Source organism: Thamnophis elegans, chromosome Z (assembly GCF_009769535.1).
Source record: "Thamnophis elegans isolate rThaEle1 chromosome Z, rThaEle1.pri, whole genome shotgun sequence".
Classification (NCBI taxonomy): domain Eukaryota; kingdom Metazoa; phylum Chordata; class Lepidosauria; order Squamata; family Colubridae; genus Thamnophis; species Thamnophis elegans.
The window spans coordinates 87,210,258-87,228,098 of record NC_045558.1 but is presented as its reverse complement, the minus strand read 5'-3'; the positions used below and the strand labels follow the sequence as shown (position 1 = coordinate 87,228,098).

At 50.5% G+C, this 17,841-nt stretch overlaps 1 protein-coding gene across 1 annotated transcript; it reads left to right on the top strand.

Annotated features, from left to right (window-relative positions):
* Positions 1-561: 561 nt before the first annotated feature.
* Positions 562-13,540, top strand: LOC116521212 (mucin-19-like). Its single transcript, XM_032235903.1, has 2 exons — positions 562-5,959; positions 7,515-13,540. Exons 1-2 carry the CDS (start codon positions 562-564, stop codon positions 13,538-13,540), a joined length of 11,424 nt encoding a protein of 3,807 aa, XP_032091794.1.
* The last annotated feature ends 4,301 nt before the right edge of the window (positions 13,541-17,841 follow it).

Below are 17,841 nucleotides of genomic sequence, written 5' to 3'. Positions count from 1 at the left end.
AATGTTCCTCTCGAGACAACTGTTAATTATTAAAATTTTGTTTTTGAATAATTGAAGTACAGTGTTAGTATCTTGAGAAAGGAAGGTCAGTATTGATTCAGAACATCAGCAAACATTTAAAAATGACGAAGAGGATGTTTTTCTAATGGAAAAAGAGGCAAGAACTTCTTTTGTAAAAATAAGAGAATTCTTAATTGCATTGATTTCATTTTCCACTTTATTGCTTAAAAATGATCAGCCTCCCTGTCCTTCCTGCCACTTAATGTCACTTTAGAGGCTGAAAGAGTTAGGAGCTATTTGTCATCATATGAATGCATGTAAAATCACTTCATCTATTCAGCTGCATTGTTTATTTTTTATATAATCATACTGTGATAAATAATTACTTTTCTGTGTAAATTGCTGCATTGATTGTAACTTTCAAATTAGATCTATATAAGATCTATATCTCGATTCTCTGTTCCAGAGATATGCCAAAATGCCACTGGCACAGCAACAGATGTCACTTCAAAGCCCGCATCCGCAAGTACTCCCTCGGCAGAAGCACAAGTCTCACCAACCATGCCCAGCCCCACAGGGAATGACGTCGCTATAAGCACAGCATCTGCAAGCACCTCACCGACCAACGTGACGAGCATAGCATCAACGAGTGATGCGTCGGGTGAAATACTTACTTCTGCAAAAGCCCCCAGCGCCACCACGATTGATGTCAATCCTAGCACACCTTCTCCAAGTCCTTTGACTGTTGAAACCCCTGGCTTCCCAACCTACAGCGGCCCCACTGTTACCGATGTCAACAGAACCACAGCTTTCATGACTTCTCCTCCAGGTGAAACACTGAGCACCACTGCAAATGCAGGCCTCACCGGCACCGAGGGAAGTACAGCCATTGATCCCACACATTCCCCCGCAGATCAAACTCCTGCTCCCACAGAAAAAGACAGCACCACAGGAACCCCTGGCACTAAAACTCCAGCTCCAACAAGGACATCACCCCAGGAAAATCCAAGCCCTTCTGGGGAAGCCAGCAGCACCATAACTGTTGTCAGCACTCAAACAGCATCGACCTCACTCTCAGAGGAAGAATATACCCAGACATCAAGTGGCAGCATCTCGACGCCGATTAGTACTAGTCTCAGCGATGGGACTGCAGAAGTGCTTTCCCCAAGTACCCTACCTGGGACAACGCAGAGCTTGACAACGTTCACCTTGCCGGGGAACAATGGGACTGCAGCCTCAGCTTTTACAACTTCTCCTTCGGGTTTAACAGAGGGTCGCCCCTCCCAGGCTGCTACCACTACGAATGATTCCCCTGAAACCACCCCATCCACAAGTACTCTGTCCTCCGAGACGCTCAGTTCCGCAACAGTGCACAGTGCACCAGAAAATCCCACTGGCACAGCAACAGATGTCACTTCAAAGCCCGCATCCGCAAGTACTCCCTCGGCAGAAGCACAAGTCTCACCAACCATTCCCAGCCCTACAGGGAATGACATTGCTATAAGCACAGCATCTGCAAGCACCTCACTGACCAACGTGATGAGCATAGCATCAACGAGTGATGCGTCGGGTGAAATACATACTTCTGCAAAAGCCCCCAGCGCCACCACGATTGATGTCAATCCTAGCACACCTTCTCCAAGTCCTTTGACTGTCGAAACCCCTGGCTTCCCAACCTACAGCAGCCCCACTGGTACCGATGTCAACAGAACCACAGCTTTCATGACTTCTCCTCCAGGTGAAACACTGAGCACCACTGCAAATGCAGGCCTCACCGGCACCGAGGGAAGTACAGCCATTGATCCCACACATTCCCCCGCAGATCAAACTCCTGCTCCCACAGAAAAAGACAGCACCACAGGAACCCCTGGCACTAAAACTCCAGCTCCAACAAGGACATCACCCCAGGAAAATCCAAGCCCTTCTGGGGAAGCCAGCAGCACCATAACTGTTGTCAGCACTCAAACAGCATCGACCTCACTCTCAGAGGAAGAATATACCCAGACATCAAGTGGCAGCATCTCGACGCCGATTAGTACTAGTCTCAGCGATGGGACTGCAGAAGTGCTTTCCCCAAGTACCCTACCTGGGACAACGCAGAGCTTGACAACGTTCACCTTGCCAGGGAACAATGGGACTGCAGCCTCAGCTTTTACAACTTCTCCTTCGGGTTTAACAGAGGGTCGCCCCTCCCAGGCTGCTACCACTACGAATGATTCCCCTGAAACCACCCCATCCACAAGTACTCTGTCCTCCGAGACGCTCAGTTCCGCAACAGTGCACAGCGCACCAGAAAATGCCACTGGCACAGCAACAGATGTCACTTCAAAGCCCGCATCCGCAAGTACTCCCTCGGCAGAAGCACAAGTCTCACCAACCATTCCCAGCCCTACAGGGAATGACATTGCTATAAGCACAGCATCTGCAAGCACCTCACCGACCAACGTGACGAGCATAGCATCAACGAGTGATGCGTCGGGTGAAATACGTACTTCTGCAAAAGCCCCCAGCGCCACCACGATTGATGTCAATCCTAGCACACCTTCTCCAAGTCCTTTGACTGTCGAAACCCCTGGCTTCCCAACCTACAGCAGCCCCACTGGTACCGATGTCAACAGAACCACAGCTTTCATGACTTCTCCTGCAGGTGAAACACTGAGCAGCACCGCAAATGCAGGCCTCACCGGCACCAAGGGAAGTACAGCCATTGATCCGACACATTCCCCCGCAGATCAAACTCCTGCTCCCACAGAAAAAGACAGCACCACAGGAACCCCTGGCACTAAAACTCCAGCTCCAACAAGGACATCACCCCAGGAAAATCCAAGCCCTTCTGGGGAAGCCAGCAGCACCATAACTGTTGTCAGCACTCAAACAGCATCGACCTCACTCTCAGAGGAAGAATATACCCAGACATCAAGTGGCAGCATGTCGACGCCGATCAGTACTAGTCTCAGCGATGGGACTGCAGAAGTGCTTTCCCCAAGTACCCTACCTGGGGCAACGCAGAGCTTGACAATGTTCACCTTGCCCGGGAACAATGGGACTGTAGCCTCAGCTTTTACAACTTCTCCTTCGGGTTTAACAGAGAGTCCCCCCTCCCAGGCTGCTACCACCAAGAATGATTCCCCTGAACCCACACCACCATCCACAAGTACTCTGTCCTCCGAGATGCTCAGTTCCGCAACAGTGCACAGTGCAACAGAAAATGCCACTGGCACAGCAACAGATGTCACTTCAAAGCCCGCATCCGCAAGTACTCCCTCGGCAGAAGCACAAGTCTCACCAACCTTGCCCAGCCCCACAGGGAATGACGTCGCTATAAGCACAGCTTTGACAGAGACCCTCTCTGAGCAATCCTACACATCTTCATACAGTGCCAGTAGCACCCACAGCAATGTCACCACAAAGGCAGCTTTCTTAACCTCTCCCTCCAATGCAACCCAGAACTCTGCATCCTCACACAGGCCCTCCGCAGAGTCCAGCACAACAATTAGAGATGCCACTGCAAGTGCAGCTTCCACAAGCGCTCCCTTGGGTGAAACACACATTCCCTCAACTAAACTCAGAACCACAGGGATGCAACACACAGCTTCAACCACTGCTCCTTCAGGGAAAACAGACAGCCCTCCACCCATTACGAATCCCACAGGGAATGATAGCGGTACCACCCTGGCCAAGAGCAGCAGCAATCCTTCAACTAGCAAAAATACTATTGACAGCAGTTCTACTACCCTTTCCATTAGCAAATCTAGTAAGTCAAAGAGTACTAGTAGCCCTTTGTCCATTATAACTAGTTCTTTAAAGAGTACTAGAAGTGTTTCCTCTATAAAAACTACCACTGCCAAGAGTACTGGCAGCACTTTCACTATCAAAACTAGTACTGGTAAGAGTACAAGCAGCATTTCCAACATGAAAACTACTTTTGCCAACAGTACTAGTAGCATTTCTACTGCCAAGAGTACAAGTATCCCTTCCACTGCCAAAACTACTACTCCCAGCAGTACAAGCAGCCCTTCCACTATTAAAACTACTCCTGCCAACAGTACTAAAAGTCCTTCCACTGTCAAAATTACTACTGCCAGGGATACTAGCAGACCTTCAACTACCAAAACTACTACTGCTAAGAGTAATAGTAGCCCTTCCACTCCCAAAACTACTACTGCCAAGAGTACTAAAAGTCCTTCCACTGCCAAAACTACTACGGCCAGGAGTACTAGCAGACCTTCAACTATCAAAACTACTACTGCTAAGAGTACTAGTAGCCCATCCACTACCCAAACTACTACTGCTAAGAATACTAGTAGCCCTTCCACTCCCAAAACTACTACTGCCAAGAGTACAAGCAGCTCTTCCACTATTAAAACTACTCCTGCCAAGAGTACTAAAAGTCCTTCCACTGCCAAAACTACTACTGCCAGGGATACTAGCAGACCTTCAACTACCAAAACTACTACTGCTAAGAGTACTAGTAGCCCTTCCACTCCGAAAACTACTACTGCCAAGAGAACAAGCAGCTCTTCAACTATTAAAACTACTCCTGCCAAGAGTACTAAAAGTCCTTCCACTGCCAAAACTACTACTGCCAGGAGTACTAGCAGACCTTCAGCTATCAAAACTACTACTGCTAAGAGTACTAGTAGCCGTTCTACTGCCCAAACTACTACTGCTAAGAATTCTAGTAGCCCTTCCACTCCCAAATCTACTACTGCCAAGAGTACAAGCAGCTCATCCACTATTAAAACTACTACTGCCAAGAGTACTAAAAGTCCTTCCACTGCCAAAACTACTACTGCCAGGAGTACTAGCAGAACTTTAACTATCAAAACTAGTACTGCTAAGAGTACTAGTAGCCCTTCCACTACCAAAACTACTACTGCTAAGAATACTAGTAGCCTTTCCACCCCCAAAACTACTACTGCCAAGAGTACAAGCAGCTCTTCCACTATTAAAACTACTCCTGCCAAGAGTACTAAAAGTCCTTCCACTGCCAAAACTACTACTGCCAGGAGTACTAGCAGACCTTCAACTATCAAAACTAGTACTGCTAAGAGTACTAGCAGCCCTTCCACTCCCAAAACTACTACTGCTAAGAATACTAGTAGCCTTTCCACTCCCAAAACTACTACTGCCAAGAGTACAAGCAGCTCTTCCACTATTAAAACTACTCCTGCCAAGAGTACTAAAAGTCCTTCCACTGCCAAAACTACAACTGCCAGGAGTACTAGCCTACCTTCAACTACCAAAACTACTACTGCTAAGAGTACTAGTAGCCCTTCCACTCCCAAAACTACTCCTGCCAAGAGTACAAGCAGCTCTTCCAGTATTAAAACTACTCCTGCCAAGAGTACTAATAGTCCTTCCACTGCCCAAACTACTACTGCCAGGAGTACTAGCAGACCTTCAACTATCAAAACTAGTACTGCTAAGAGTACTAGCTGCCCTTCCACTCCCAAAACTACTACTGCCAAGAGTACAAGCAGCTCTTCCTTTATTAAAAGTACTCCTGCCAAGAGTACTAAAAGTCCTTCCACTGCCAAAACTACTACTACCAGGAGTACTAGCCTACCTTCAACTACCAAAACTACTACTGCTAAGAATACTAGTAGCCCTTCTACTCCCAAAATTACTACTGCCAAGAGTACAAGCAGCTCTTCCATTATAAAAAGTACTCCTGCCAAGAGTACTAAAAGTCCTTCCACTGCCAAAACTACTACTGCCAGGAGTACTAGCAGACCTTCAACTACCAAAACTACTACTGCTAAGAGTACTGGCAGCCCTTCCACTCCCAAAACTACTACTGCCAAGAGTACTAAAAGTCCTTCCACTGCGAAAACTACGACTGCCAAGAGTACTAAAAGTCCTTCCACTGCGAAAACTACTACTGCCAGGAGTACTAGCAGATCTTCAACTACAAAAACTACTGTTGTCAAGAGTACTACCAGAACTACCACAAGTGGTGAGTATCAGTTTTCATTTGATCTATATGTTTGGTCATTCCTATTTTAAACTTTTCAAAAATCCTGACAATTTTTCCCCCTTCCTGTGATCCAAGTATCGTGACCTTTGGTGTGAAGCATTAAAGGATCTTCTAAAAATTTTTTGAATGGGTTCAGTTTAGGACAAATTGAGTGTGAATGGGATTAGCTACTATTCACCACATTTCTATCAAATCAAGCTGGTGACATAATGTCTTGTAAGTGTCCCTGTGACAGAAGCATAATCATGAGGTGATTCTCCCTCCAAAATCTGCTAATGATATTTGTGGCTTTCCCCATATAGGGTCTGCTCCCTCGTCTCTTATTATGGGGAATCCTTTCTGGGGTAGCTGAGAGTGATATTTCAGTAACAGCTGACAGTCCACATGAAACTCCCCTCTGTTCTGGGAGATTGGGGGAGATTGACATCTCCTTTGGGACATGGCTGCCCTCTGCCAAGTTCTAGAGTAAGGGAGCACCAATCATTAATGGTTTGTGAAGATTATTTCATATTCACAGAAGAATTGTTTTTAATCTGGCCTTGCAAAATTTTGGTTTGAAGGAGGGCTATTATGCAGAACTCCCTCTCCAATGTTCCTCTTGAGACAACTGTTAATTATTAAAATTTTGTTTTTGAATAATTGAAGTACAGTGTTAGTGTAGTAGAATTAAGAGACAATGAAGCCAAGCGATGCAATATAGGAAAAGTTTATTGAATGCGCAGGTTCAAACATGCCAAATCAAGCATCATAAGTTTGAACCCCGAAGGATTCTTAAAGCCATACATTTATAGTGCACTTTACGTCATCATCTATAGAGGCAGTGTTTAAGTATATAAGGTAATGAGAGGAACCAAAAACTGTCTATGTCAGATGGCCAACAGTTAGAATATACATGGTCAGCACCTTATAGATCATGGGTGTCATAAACAGGACACATCTTGCAAGATGACAGGAAACTCCCTGTCTGGGTCGACTTGTTCCCGGACGTGTAAAAATATATATTGCTCCTTCAGCAACTGTCAGCAATTGTTTTCTGCTTAGTGGTGCAAAACCTTAACTTTAATCAGAGTCTTTGATATTAAACATGACCTGTAGAACTGTGGATCATAATTGGGCCTTTTAGCCCACCTTATTAGTATCTTGAGAAAGGAAGGTCAGTATTGATTCAGAACATCAGCAAACATTTAAAAATGACGAAGAGGATGTTTTTCTAATGGAAAAAGAGGCAAGAACTTCTTTTGTAAAAATAAGAGAATTCTTAATTGCATTGATTTCATTTTCCACTTTATTGCTTAAAAATGATCAGCCTCCCTGTCCTTCCTGCCACTTAATGTCACTTTAGAGGCTGAAAGAGTTAGGAGCTATATGTCATCATATGAATGAATGTAAGATCACTTCATCTATTCTGCTGGATTATTTATTTTTTATAAATTCATACTGTGATAAATAATTACTTTTCTGTGTAAATTGCTGCATTGATTGTAACTTTCAAATTAGATCTATATAAGATCTATATCTCTATTCTCTGTTCCAGAGATATGCCAAAATCCCAGTGGCACAGCAACAGATGTCACTTCAAAGCCCGCATCCGCAAGTACTCCCTCGGCAGAAGCACAAGTCTCACCAACCATGCCCAGCCCCACAGGGAATGACGTCGCTATAAGCACAGCATCTGCAAGCACCTCACCGACCAACGTGACGAGCATAGCATCAACGAGTGATGCGTCGGGTGAAATAAGTACTTCTTCAAAAGCCCCCAGCGCCACCACGATTGATGTCAATCCTAGCACACCTTCTCCAAGTCCTTTGACTGTCGAAACCCCTGGCTTCCCAACCTACAGCGGCCCCACTGTTACCGATGTCAACAGAACCACAGCTTTCATGACTTCTCCTGCAGGTGAAACACTGAGCAGCACCGCAAATGCAGGCCTCACCGGCACCGAGGGAAGTACAGCCATTGCTCCCACACATTCCCCCGCAGATCAAACTCCTGCTCCCACAGAAAAAGACAGCACCACAGGAACCCCTGGCACTAAAACTCCAGCTCCAACAGGGACATCACCCCAGGAAAATCCAACCCCTCCTGGGGAAGCCAGCAGCACCATGACTGTTGTCAGCACTCAAACAGCATCGACCTCACTCTCAGAGGAAGAATATACCCAGACATCAAGTGGCAGCATGTCGACGCCGATCAGTACTAGTCTCAGCGATGGGACTGCAGAAGTGCTTTCCCCAAGTACCCTACCTGGGACAACGCAGAGCTTGACAACGTTCACCTTACCGGGGAACAATGGGACTGTAGCCTCAGATTTTACAACTTCTCCTTCGGGTTTAACAGAGAGTCCCCCCTCCCAGGCTGCTACCACCACGAATGATACCCCTGAAACCACCCCATCCATAAGTACTCTGTCCTCCGAGACGCTCAGTTCCGCAACAGTGCACAGTGCACCAGAAAATGCCACTGGCACAGCAACAGATGTCACTTCAAAGCCCGCATCCGCAAGTACTCCCTCGGCAGAAGCACAAGTCTCACCAACCATGCCCAGCCCCACAGGGAATGACGTCGCTATAAGCACAGCATCTGCAAGCACCTCACCGACCAACGTGACGAGCATAGCATTAACGAGTGATGCGTCGGGTGAAATAAGTACTTCTGCAAAAGCCCCCAGCGCCACGACGATTGATGTCAATTCTAGCACACCTTCTCCAAGTCCTTTGACTGTCGAAACCCCTGGCTTCCCAACCTACGGCGGCCCCACTGTTACCGATGTCAACAGAACCACAGCTTTCATGACTTCTCCTGCAGGTGAAACACTGAGCAGCACCGCAAATGCAGGCCTCACCGGCACCGAGGGAAGTACAGCCATTGCTCCCACACATTCCCCCGCAGATCAAACTCCTGCTCCCACAGAAAAAGACAGCACCACAGGAACCCCTGGCACTAAAACTCCAGCTCCAACAGGGACATCACCCCAGGAAAATCCAACCCCTCCTGGGGAAGCCAGCAGCACCATGACTGTTGTCAGCACTCAAACAGCATCGACCTCACTCTCAGAGGAAGAATATACCCAGACATCAAGTGGCAGCATGTCGACGCCGATCAGTACTAGTCTCAGCGATGGGACTGCAGAAGTGCTTTCCCCAAGTACCCTACCTGGGACAACGCAGAGCTTGACAACGTTCACCTTACCGGGGAACAATGGGACTGTAGCCTCAGATTTTACAACTTCTCCTTCGGGTTTAACAGAGAGTCCCCCCTCCCAGGCTGCTACCACCACGAATGATACCCCTGAAACCACCCCATCCATATGTACTCTGTCCTCCGAGACGCTCAGTTCCGCAACAGTGCACAGTGCACCAGAAAATGCCACTGGCACAGCAACAGATGTCACTTCAAAGCCCGCATCCGCAAGTACTCCCTCGGCAGAAGCACAAGTCTCACCAACCATGCCCAGCCCCACAGGGAATGACGTCGCTATAAGCACAGCATCTGCAAGCACCTCACCGACCAACGTGACGAGCATAGCATCAACGAGTGATGCGTCGGGTGAAATACGTACTTCTGCAAAAGCCCCCAGCGCCACCACGATTGATGTCAATCCTAGCACACCTTCTCCAAGTCCTTTGACTGTCGAAACCCCTGGCTTCCCAACCTACGGCGGCCCCACTGTTACCGATGTCAACACAACCACAGCTTTCATGACTTCTCCTGCAGGTGAAACACTGAGCAGCACCGCAAATGCAGGCCTCACCGGCACCGAGGGAAGTACAGCCATTGCTCCCACACATTCCCCCGCAGATCAAACTCCTGCTCCCACAGAAAAAGACAGCACCACAGGAACCCCTGGCACTAAAACTCCAGCTCCAACAGGGACATCACCCCAGGAAAATCCAACCCCTCCTGGGGAAGCCAGCAGCACCATGACTGTTGTCAGCACTCAAACAGCATCGACCTCACTCTCAGAGGAAGAATATACCCAGACATCAAGTGGCAGCATGTCGACGCCGATCAGTACTAGTCTCAGCGATGGGACTGCAGAAGTGCTTTCCCCAAGTACCCTACCTGGGACAACGCAGAGCTTGACAACGTTCACCTTCCCGGGGAACAATGGGACTGTAGCCTCAGATTTTACAATTTCTCCTTCGGGTTTAACAGAGAGTCCCCCCTCCCAGGCTGCTACCACCACGAATGATTCCCCTGAAACCACCCCATCCATAAGTACTCTGTCCTCCGAGACGCTCAGTTCCGCAACAGTGCACAGTGCACCAGAAAATGCCACTGGCACAGCAACAGATGTCACTTCAAAGCCCGCATCCGCAAGTACTCCCTCGGCAGAAGCACAAGTCTCACCAACCATGCCCAGCCCCACAGGGAATGACGTCGCTATAAGCACAGCATCTGCAAGCACCTCACCGACCAACGTGACGAGCATAGCATTAACGAGTGATGCGTCGGGTGAAATAAGTACTTCTGCAAAAGCCCCCAGCGCCACCACGATTGATGTCAATCCTAGCACACCTTCTCCAAGTCCTTTGACTGTCGAAACCCCTGGCTTCCCAACCTACGGCGGCCCCACTGTTACCGATGTCAACACAACCACAGCTTTCATGACTTCTCCTGCAGGTGAAACACTGAGCAGCACCGCAAATGCAGGCCTCACCGGCACCGAGGGAAGTACAGCCATTGCTCCCACACATTCCCCCGCAGATCAAACTCCTGCTCCCACAGAAAAAGACAGCACCACAGGAACCCCTGGCACTAAAACTCCAGCTCCAACAGGGACATCACCCCAGGAAAATCCAACCCCTCCTGGGGAAGCCAGCAGCACCATGACTGTTGTCAGCACTCAAACAGCATCGACCTCACTCTCAGAGGAAGAATATACCCAGACATCAAGTGGCAGCATGTCGACGCCGATCAGTACTAGTCTCAGCGATGGGACTGCAGAAGTGCTTTCCCCAAGTACCCTACCTGGGACAACGCAGAGCTTGACAACGTTCACCTTCCCGGGGAACAATGGGACTGTAGCCTCAGATTTTACAATTTCTCCTTCGGGTTTAACAGAGAGTCCCCCCTCCCAGGCTGCTACCACCACGAATGATTCCCCTGAAACCACCCCATCCATAAGTACTCTGTCCTCCGAGACGCTCAGTTCCGCAACAGTGCACAGTGCACCAGAAAATGCCACTGGCACAGCAACAGATGTCACTTCAAAGCCCGCATCCGCAAGTACTCCCTCGGCAGAAGCACAAGTCTCACCAACCATGCCCAGCCCCACAGGGAATGACGTCGCTATAAGCACAGCATCTGCAAGCACCTCACCGACCAACGTGACGAGCATAGCATTAACGAGTGATGCGTCGGGTGAAATAAGTACTTCTGCAAAAGCCCCCAGCGCCACCACGATTGATGTCAATTCTAGCACACCTTCTCCAAGTCCTTTGACTGTCGAAACCCCTGGCTTCCCAACCTACGGCGGCCCCACTGTTACCGATGTCAACAGAACCACAGCTTTCATGACTTCTCCTGCAGGTGAAACACTGAGCAGCACCGCAAATGCAGGCCTCACCGGCACCGAGGGAAGTACAGCCATTGCTCCCACACATTCCCCCGCAGATCAAACTCCTGCTCCCACAGAAAAAGACAGCACCACAGGAACCCCTGGCACTAAAACTCCAGCTCCAACAGGGACATCACCCCAGGAAAATCCAACCCCTTCTGGGGAAGCCAGCAGCACCATGACTGTTGTCAGCACTCAAACAGCATCGACCTCACTCTCAGAGGAAGAATATACCCAGACATCAAGTGGCAGCATGTCGACGCCGATCAGTACTAGTCTCAGCGATGGGACTGCAGAAGTGCTTTCCCCAAGTACCCTACCTGGGACAACGCTTAGCTTGACAACGTTCACCTTGCCGGGGAACAATGGGACTGTAGCCTCAGCTTTTACAACTTCTCCTTCGGGTTTAACAGAGAGTCCCCCCTCCCAGGCTGCTACCACCACGAATGATTCCCCTGAAACCACCCCATCCACAAGTACTCTGTCCTCCGAGACGCTCAGTTCCGCAACAGTGCACAGTGCACCAGAAAATGCCACTGGCACAGCAACAGATGTCACTTCAAAGCCCGCATCCGCAAGTACTCCCTCGGCAGAAGCACAAGTCTCACCAACCATGCCCAGCCCCACAGGGAATGACGTCGCTATAAGCACAGCATCTGCAAGCACCTCACCGACCAACGTGACGAGCATAGCATCAACGAGTTATGCGTCGGGTGAAATACGTACTTCTGCAAAAGCCACCAGCGCCACCACGATTGATGTCAATCCTAGCACACCTTCTCCAAGTCCTTTGACTGTCGAAACCCCTGGCTTCCCAACCTACGGCGGCCCCACTGTTACCGATGTCAACACAACCACAGCTTTCATGACTTCTCCTGCAGGTGAAACACTGAGCAGCACCGCAAATGCAGGCCTCACCGGCACCGAGGGAAGTACAGCCATTGCTCCCACACATTCCCCCGCAGATCAAACTCCTGCTCCCACAGAAAAAGACAGCACCACAGGAACCCCTGGCACTAAAACTCCAGCTCCAACAGGGACATCACCCCAGGAAAATCCAACCCCTTCTGGGGAAGCCAGCAGCACCATGACTGTTGTCAGCACTCAAACAGCATCGACCTCACTCTCAGAGGAAGAATATACCCAGACATCAAGTGGCAGCATGTCGACGCCGATCAGTACTAGTCTCAGCGATGGGACTGCAGAAGTGCTTTCCCCAAGTACCCTACCTGGGACAACACAGAGCTTGACAACGTTCACCTTGCCGGGGAACAATGGGACTGTAGCCTCAGCTTTTACAACTTCTCCTTCGGGGTTAACAGAGAGTCCCCCCTCCCAGGCTGCTACCACCACGAATGATTCCCCTGAAACCACCACATCCACAAGTACTCTGTCCTCCGAGACGCTCAGTTCCGCAACAGTGCACAGTGCAACAGAAAATGCCACTGGCACAGCAACAGATGTCACTTCAAAGCCCGCATCCGCAAGTACTCCCTCGGCAGAAGCACAAGTCTCACCAACCATGCCCAGCCCCACAGGGAATGACGTCGCTATAAGCACAGCATCTGCAAGCACCTCACCGACCAACGTGACGAGCATAGCATTAACGAGTGATGCGTCGGGTGAAATAAGTACTTCTGCAAAAGCCCCCAGCGCCACCACGATTGATGTCAATTCTAGCACACCTTCTCCAAGTCCTTTGACTGTCGAAACCCCTGGCTTCCCAACCTACGGCGGCCCCACTGTTACCGATGTCAACAGAACCACAGCTTTCATGACTTCTCCTGCAGGTGAAACACTGAGCAGCACCGCAAATGCAGGCCTCACCGGCACCGAGGGAAGTACAGCCATTGCTCCCACACATTCCCCCGCAGATCAAACTCCTGCTCCCACAGAAAAAGACAGCACCACAGGAACCCCTGGCACTAAACTCCAGCTCCAACAGGGACATCACCCCAGGAAAATCCAACCCCTTCTGGGGAAGCCAGCAGCACCATGACTGTTGTCAGCACTCAAACAGCATCGACCTCACTCTCAGAGGAAGAATATACCCAGACATCAAGTGGCAGCATGTCGACGCCGATCAGTACTAGTCTCAGCGATGGGACTGCAGAAGTGCTTTCCCCAAGTACCCTACCTGGGACAACGCTTAGCTTGACAACGTTCACCTTGCCGGGGAACAATGGGACTGTAGCCTCAGCTTTTACAACTTCTCCTTCGGGTTTAACAGAGAGTCCCCCCTCCCAGGCTGCTACCACCACGAATGATTCCCCTGAAACCACCCCATCCACAAGTACTCTGTCCTCCGAGACGCTCAGTTCCGCAACAGTGCACAGTGCACCAGAAAATGCCACTGGCACAGCAACAGATGTCACTTCAAAGCCCGCATCCGCAAGTACTCCCTCGGCAGAAGCACAAGTCTCACCAACCATGCCCAGCCCCACAGGGAATGACGTCGCTATAAGCACAGCATCTGCAAGCACCTCACCGACCAACGTGACGAGCATAGCATCAACGAGTTATGCGTCGGGTGAAATACGTACTTCTGCAAAAGCCACCAGCGCCACCACGATTGATGTCAATCCTAGCACACCTTCTCCAAGTCCTTTGACTGTCGAAACCCCTGGCTTCCCAACCTACGGCGGCCCCACTGTTACCGATGTCAACACAACCACAGCTTTCATGACTTCTCCTGCAGGTGAAACACTGAGCAGCACCGCAAATGCAGGCCTCACCGGCACCGAGGGAAGTACAGCCATTGCTCCCACACATTCCCCCGCAGATCAAACTCCTGCTCCCACAGAAAAAGACAGCACCACAGGAACCCCTGGCACTAAAACTCCAGCTCCAACAGGGACATCACCCCAGGAAAATCCAACCCCTTCTGGGGAAGCCAGCAGCACCATGACTGTTGTCAGCACTCAAACAGCATCGACCTCACTCTCAGAGGAAGAATATACCCAGACATCAAGTGGCAGCATGTCGACGCCGATCAGTACTAGTCTCAGCGATGGGACTGCAGAAGTGCTTTCCCCAAGTACCCTACCTGGGACAACGCAGAGCTTGACAACGTTCACCTTGCCGGGGAACAATGGGACTGTAGCCTCAGCTTTTACAACTTCTCCTTCGGGGTTAACAGAGAGTCCCCCCTCCCAGGCTGCTACCACCACGAATGATTCCCCTGAAACCACCACATCCACAAGTACTCTGTCCTCCGAGACGCTCAGTTCCGCAACAGTGCACAGTGCAACAGAAAATGCCACTGGCACAGCAACAGATGTCACTTCAAAGCCCGCATCCGCAAGTACTCCCTCGGCAGAAGCACAAGTCTCACCAACCATGCCCAGCCCCACAGGGAATGACGTCGCTATAAGCACAGCATCTGCAAGCACCTCACCGACCAACGTGACGAGCATAGCATCAACGAGTGATGCGTTGGGTGAAATACGTACTTCTGCAAAAGCCCCCAGCGCCACCACGATTGATGTCAATCCTAGCACACCTTCTCCAAGTCCTTTGACTGTCGAAACCCCTGGCTTCCCAACCTACGGCGGCCCCACTGTTACCGATGTCAACACAACCACAGCTTTCATGACTTCTCCTGCAGGTGAAACACTGAGCAGCACCGCAAATGCAGGCCTCACCGGCACCGAGGGAAGTACAGCCATTGCTCCCACACATTCCCCCGCAGATCAAACTCCTGCTCCCACAGAAAAAGACAGCACCACAGGAACCCCTGGCACTAAAACTCCAGCTCCAACAGGGACATCACCCCAGGAAAATCCAACCCCTCCTGGGGAAGCCAGCAGCACCATGACTGTTGTCAGCACTCAAACAGCATCGACCTCACTCTCAGAGGAAGAATATACCCAGACATCAAGTGGCAGCATGTCGACGCCGATCAGTACTAGTCTCAGCGATGGGACTGCAGAAGTGCTTTCCCCAAGTACCCTACCTGGGACAACGCAGAGCTTGACAACGTTCACCTTCCCGGGGAACAATGGGACTGTAGCCTCAGATTTTACAACTTCTCCTTCGGGTTTAACAGAGAGTCCCCCCTCCCAGGCTGCTACCACCACGAATGATTCCCCTGAAACCACCCCATCCATAAGTACTCTGTCCTCCGAGACGCTCAGTTCCGCAACAGTGCACAGTGCACCAGAAAATGCCACTGGCACAGCAACAGATGTCACTTCAAAGCCCGCATCCGCAAGTACTCCCTCGGCAGAAGCACAAGTCTCACCAACCATGCCCAGCCCCACAGGGAATGACGTCGCTATAAGCACAGCATCTGCAAGCACCTCACCGACCAACGTGACGAGCATAGCATTAACGAGTGATGCGTCGGGTGAAATAAGTACTTCTGCAAAAGCCCCCAGCGCCACGACGATTGATGTCAATTCTAGCACACCTTCTCCAAGTCCTTTGACTGTCGAAACCCCTGGCTTCCCAACCTACGGCGGCCCCACTGTTACCGATGTCAACACAACCACAGCTTTCATGACTTCTCCTGCAGGTGAAACACTGAGCAGCACCGCAAATGCAGGCCTCACCGGCACCGAGGGAAGTACAGCCATTGCTCCCACACATTCCCCCGCAGATCAAACTCCTGCTCCCACAGAAAAAGACAGCACCACAGGAACCCCTGGCACTAAAACTCCAGCTCCAACAGGGACATCACCCCAGGAAAATCCAACCCCTTCTGGGGAAGCCAGCAGCACCATGACTGTTGTCAGCACTCAAACAGCATCGACCTCACTCTCAGAGGAAGAATATACCCAGACATCAAGTGGCAGCATGTCGACGCCGATCAGTACTAGTCTCAGCGATGGGACTGCAGAAGTGCTTTCCCCAAGTACCCTACCTGGGACAACGCAGAGCTTGACAACGTTCACCTTGCCGGGGAACAATGGGACTGTAGCCTCAGCTTTTACAACTTCTCCTTCGGGGTTAACAGAGAGTCCCCCCTCCCAGGCTGCTACCACCACGAATGATTCCCCTGAAACCACCACATCCACAAGTATTCTGTCCTCCGAGACGCTCAGTTCCGCAACAGTGCACAGTGCAACAGAAAATGCCACTGGCACAGCAACAGATGTCACTTCAAAGCCCGCATCCGCAAGTACTCCCTCGGCAGAAGCACAAGTCTCACCAACCATGCCCAGCCCCACAGGGAATGACGTCGCTATAAGCACAGCATCTGCAAGCACCTCACCGACCAACGTGACGAGCATAGCATTAACGAGTGATGCGTCGGGTGAAATACGTACTTCTGCAAAAGCCCCCAGCGCCACCACGATTGATGTCAATCCTAGCACACCTTCTCCAAGTCCTTTGACTGTCGAAACCCCTGGCTTCCCAACCTACGGCGGCCCCACTGTTACCGATGTCAACACAACCACAGCTTTCATGACTTCTCCTGCAGGTGAAACACTGAGCAGCACCGCAAATGCAGGCCTCACCGGCACCGAGGGAAGTACAGCCATTGCTCCCACACATTCCCCCGCAGATCAAACTCCTGCTCCCACAGAAAAAGACAGCACCACAGGAACCCCTGGCACTAAAACTCCAGCTCCAACAGGGACATCACCCCAGGAAAATCCAACCCCTCCTGGGGAAGCCAGCAGCACCATGACTGTTGTCAGCACTCAAACAGCATCGACCTCACTCTCAGAGGAAGAATATACCCAGACATCAAGTGGCAGCATGTCGACGCCGATCAGTACTAGTCTCAGCGATGGGACTGCAGAAGTGCTTTCCCCAAGTACCCTACCTGGGACAACGCAGAGCTTGACAACGTTCACCTTCCCGGGGAACAATGGGACTGTAGCCTCAGATTTTACAACTTCTCCTTCGGGTTTAACAGAGAGTCCCCCCTCCCAGGCTGCTACCACCACGAATGATTCCCCTGAAACCACCCCATCCATAAGTACTCTGTCCTCCGAGACGCTCAGTTCCGCAACAGTGCACAGTGCACCAGAAAATGCCACTGGCACAGCAACAGATGTCACTTCAAAGCCCGCATCCGCAAGTACTCCCTCGGCAGAAGCACAAGTCTCACCAACCATGCCCAGCCCCACAGGGAATGACGTCGCTATAAGCACAGCATCTGCAAGCACCTCACCGACCAACGTGACGAGCATAGCATTAACGAGTGATGCGTCGGGTGAAATAAGTACTTCTGCAAAAGCCCCCAGCGCCACGACGATTGATGTCAATTCTAGCACACCTTCTCCAAGTCCTTTGACTGTCGAAACCCCTGGCTTCCCAACCTACGGCGGCCCCACTGTTACCGATGTC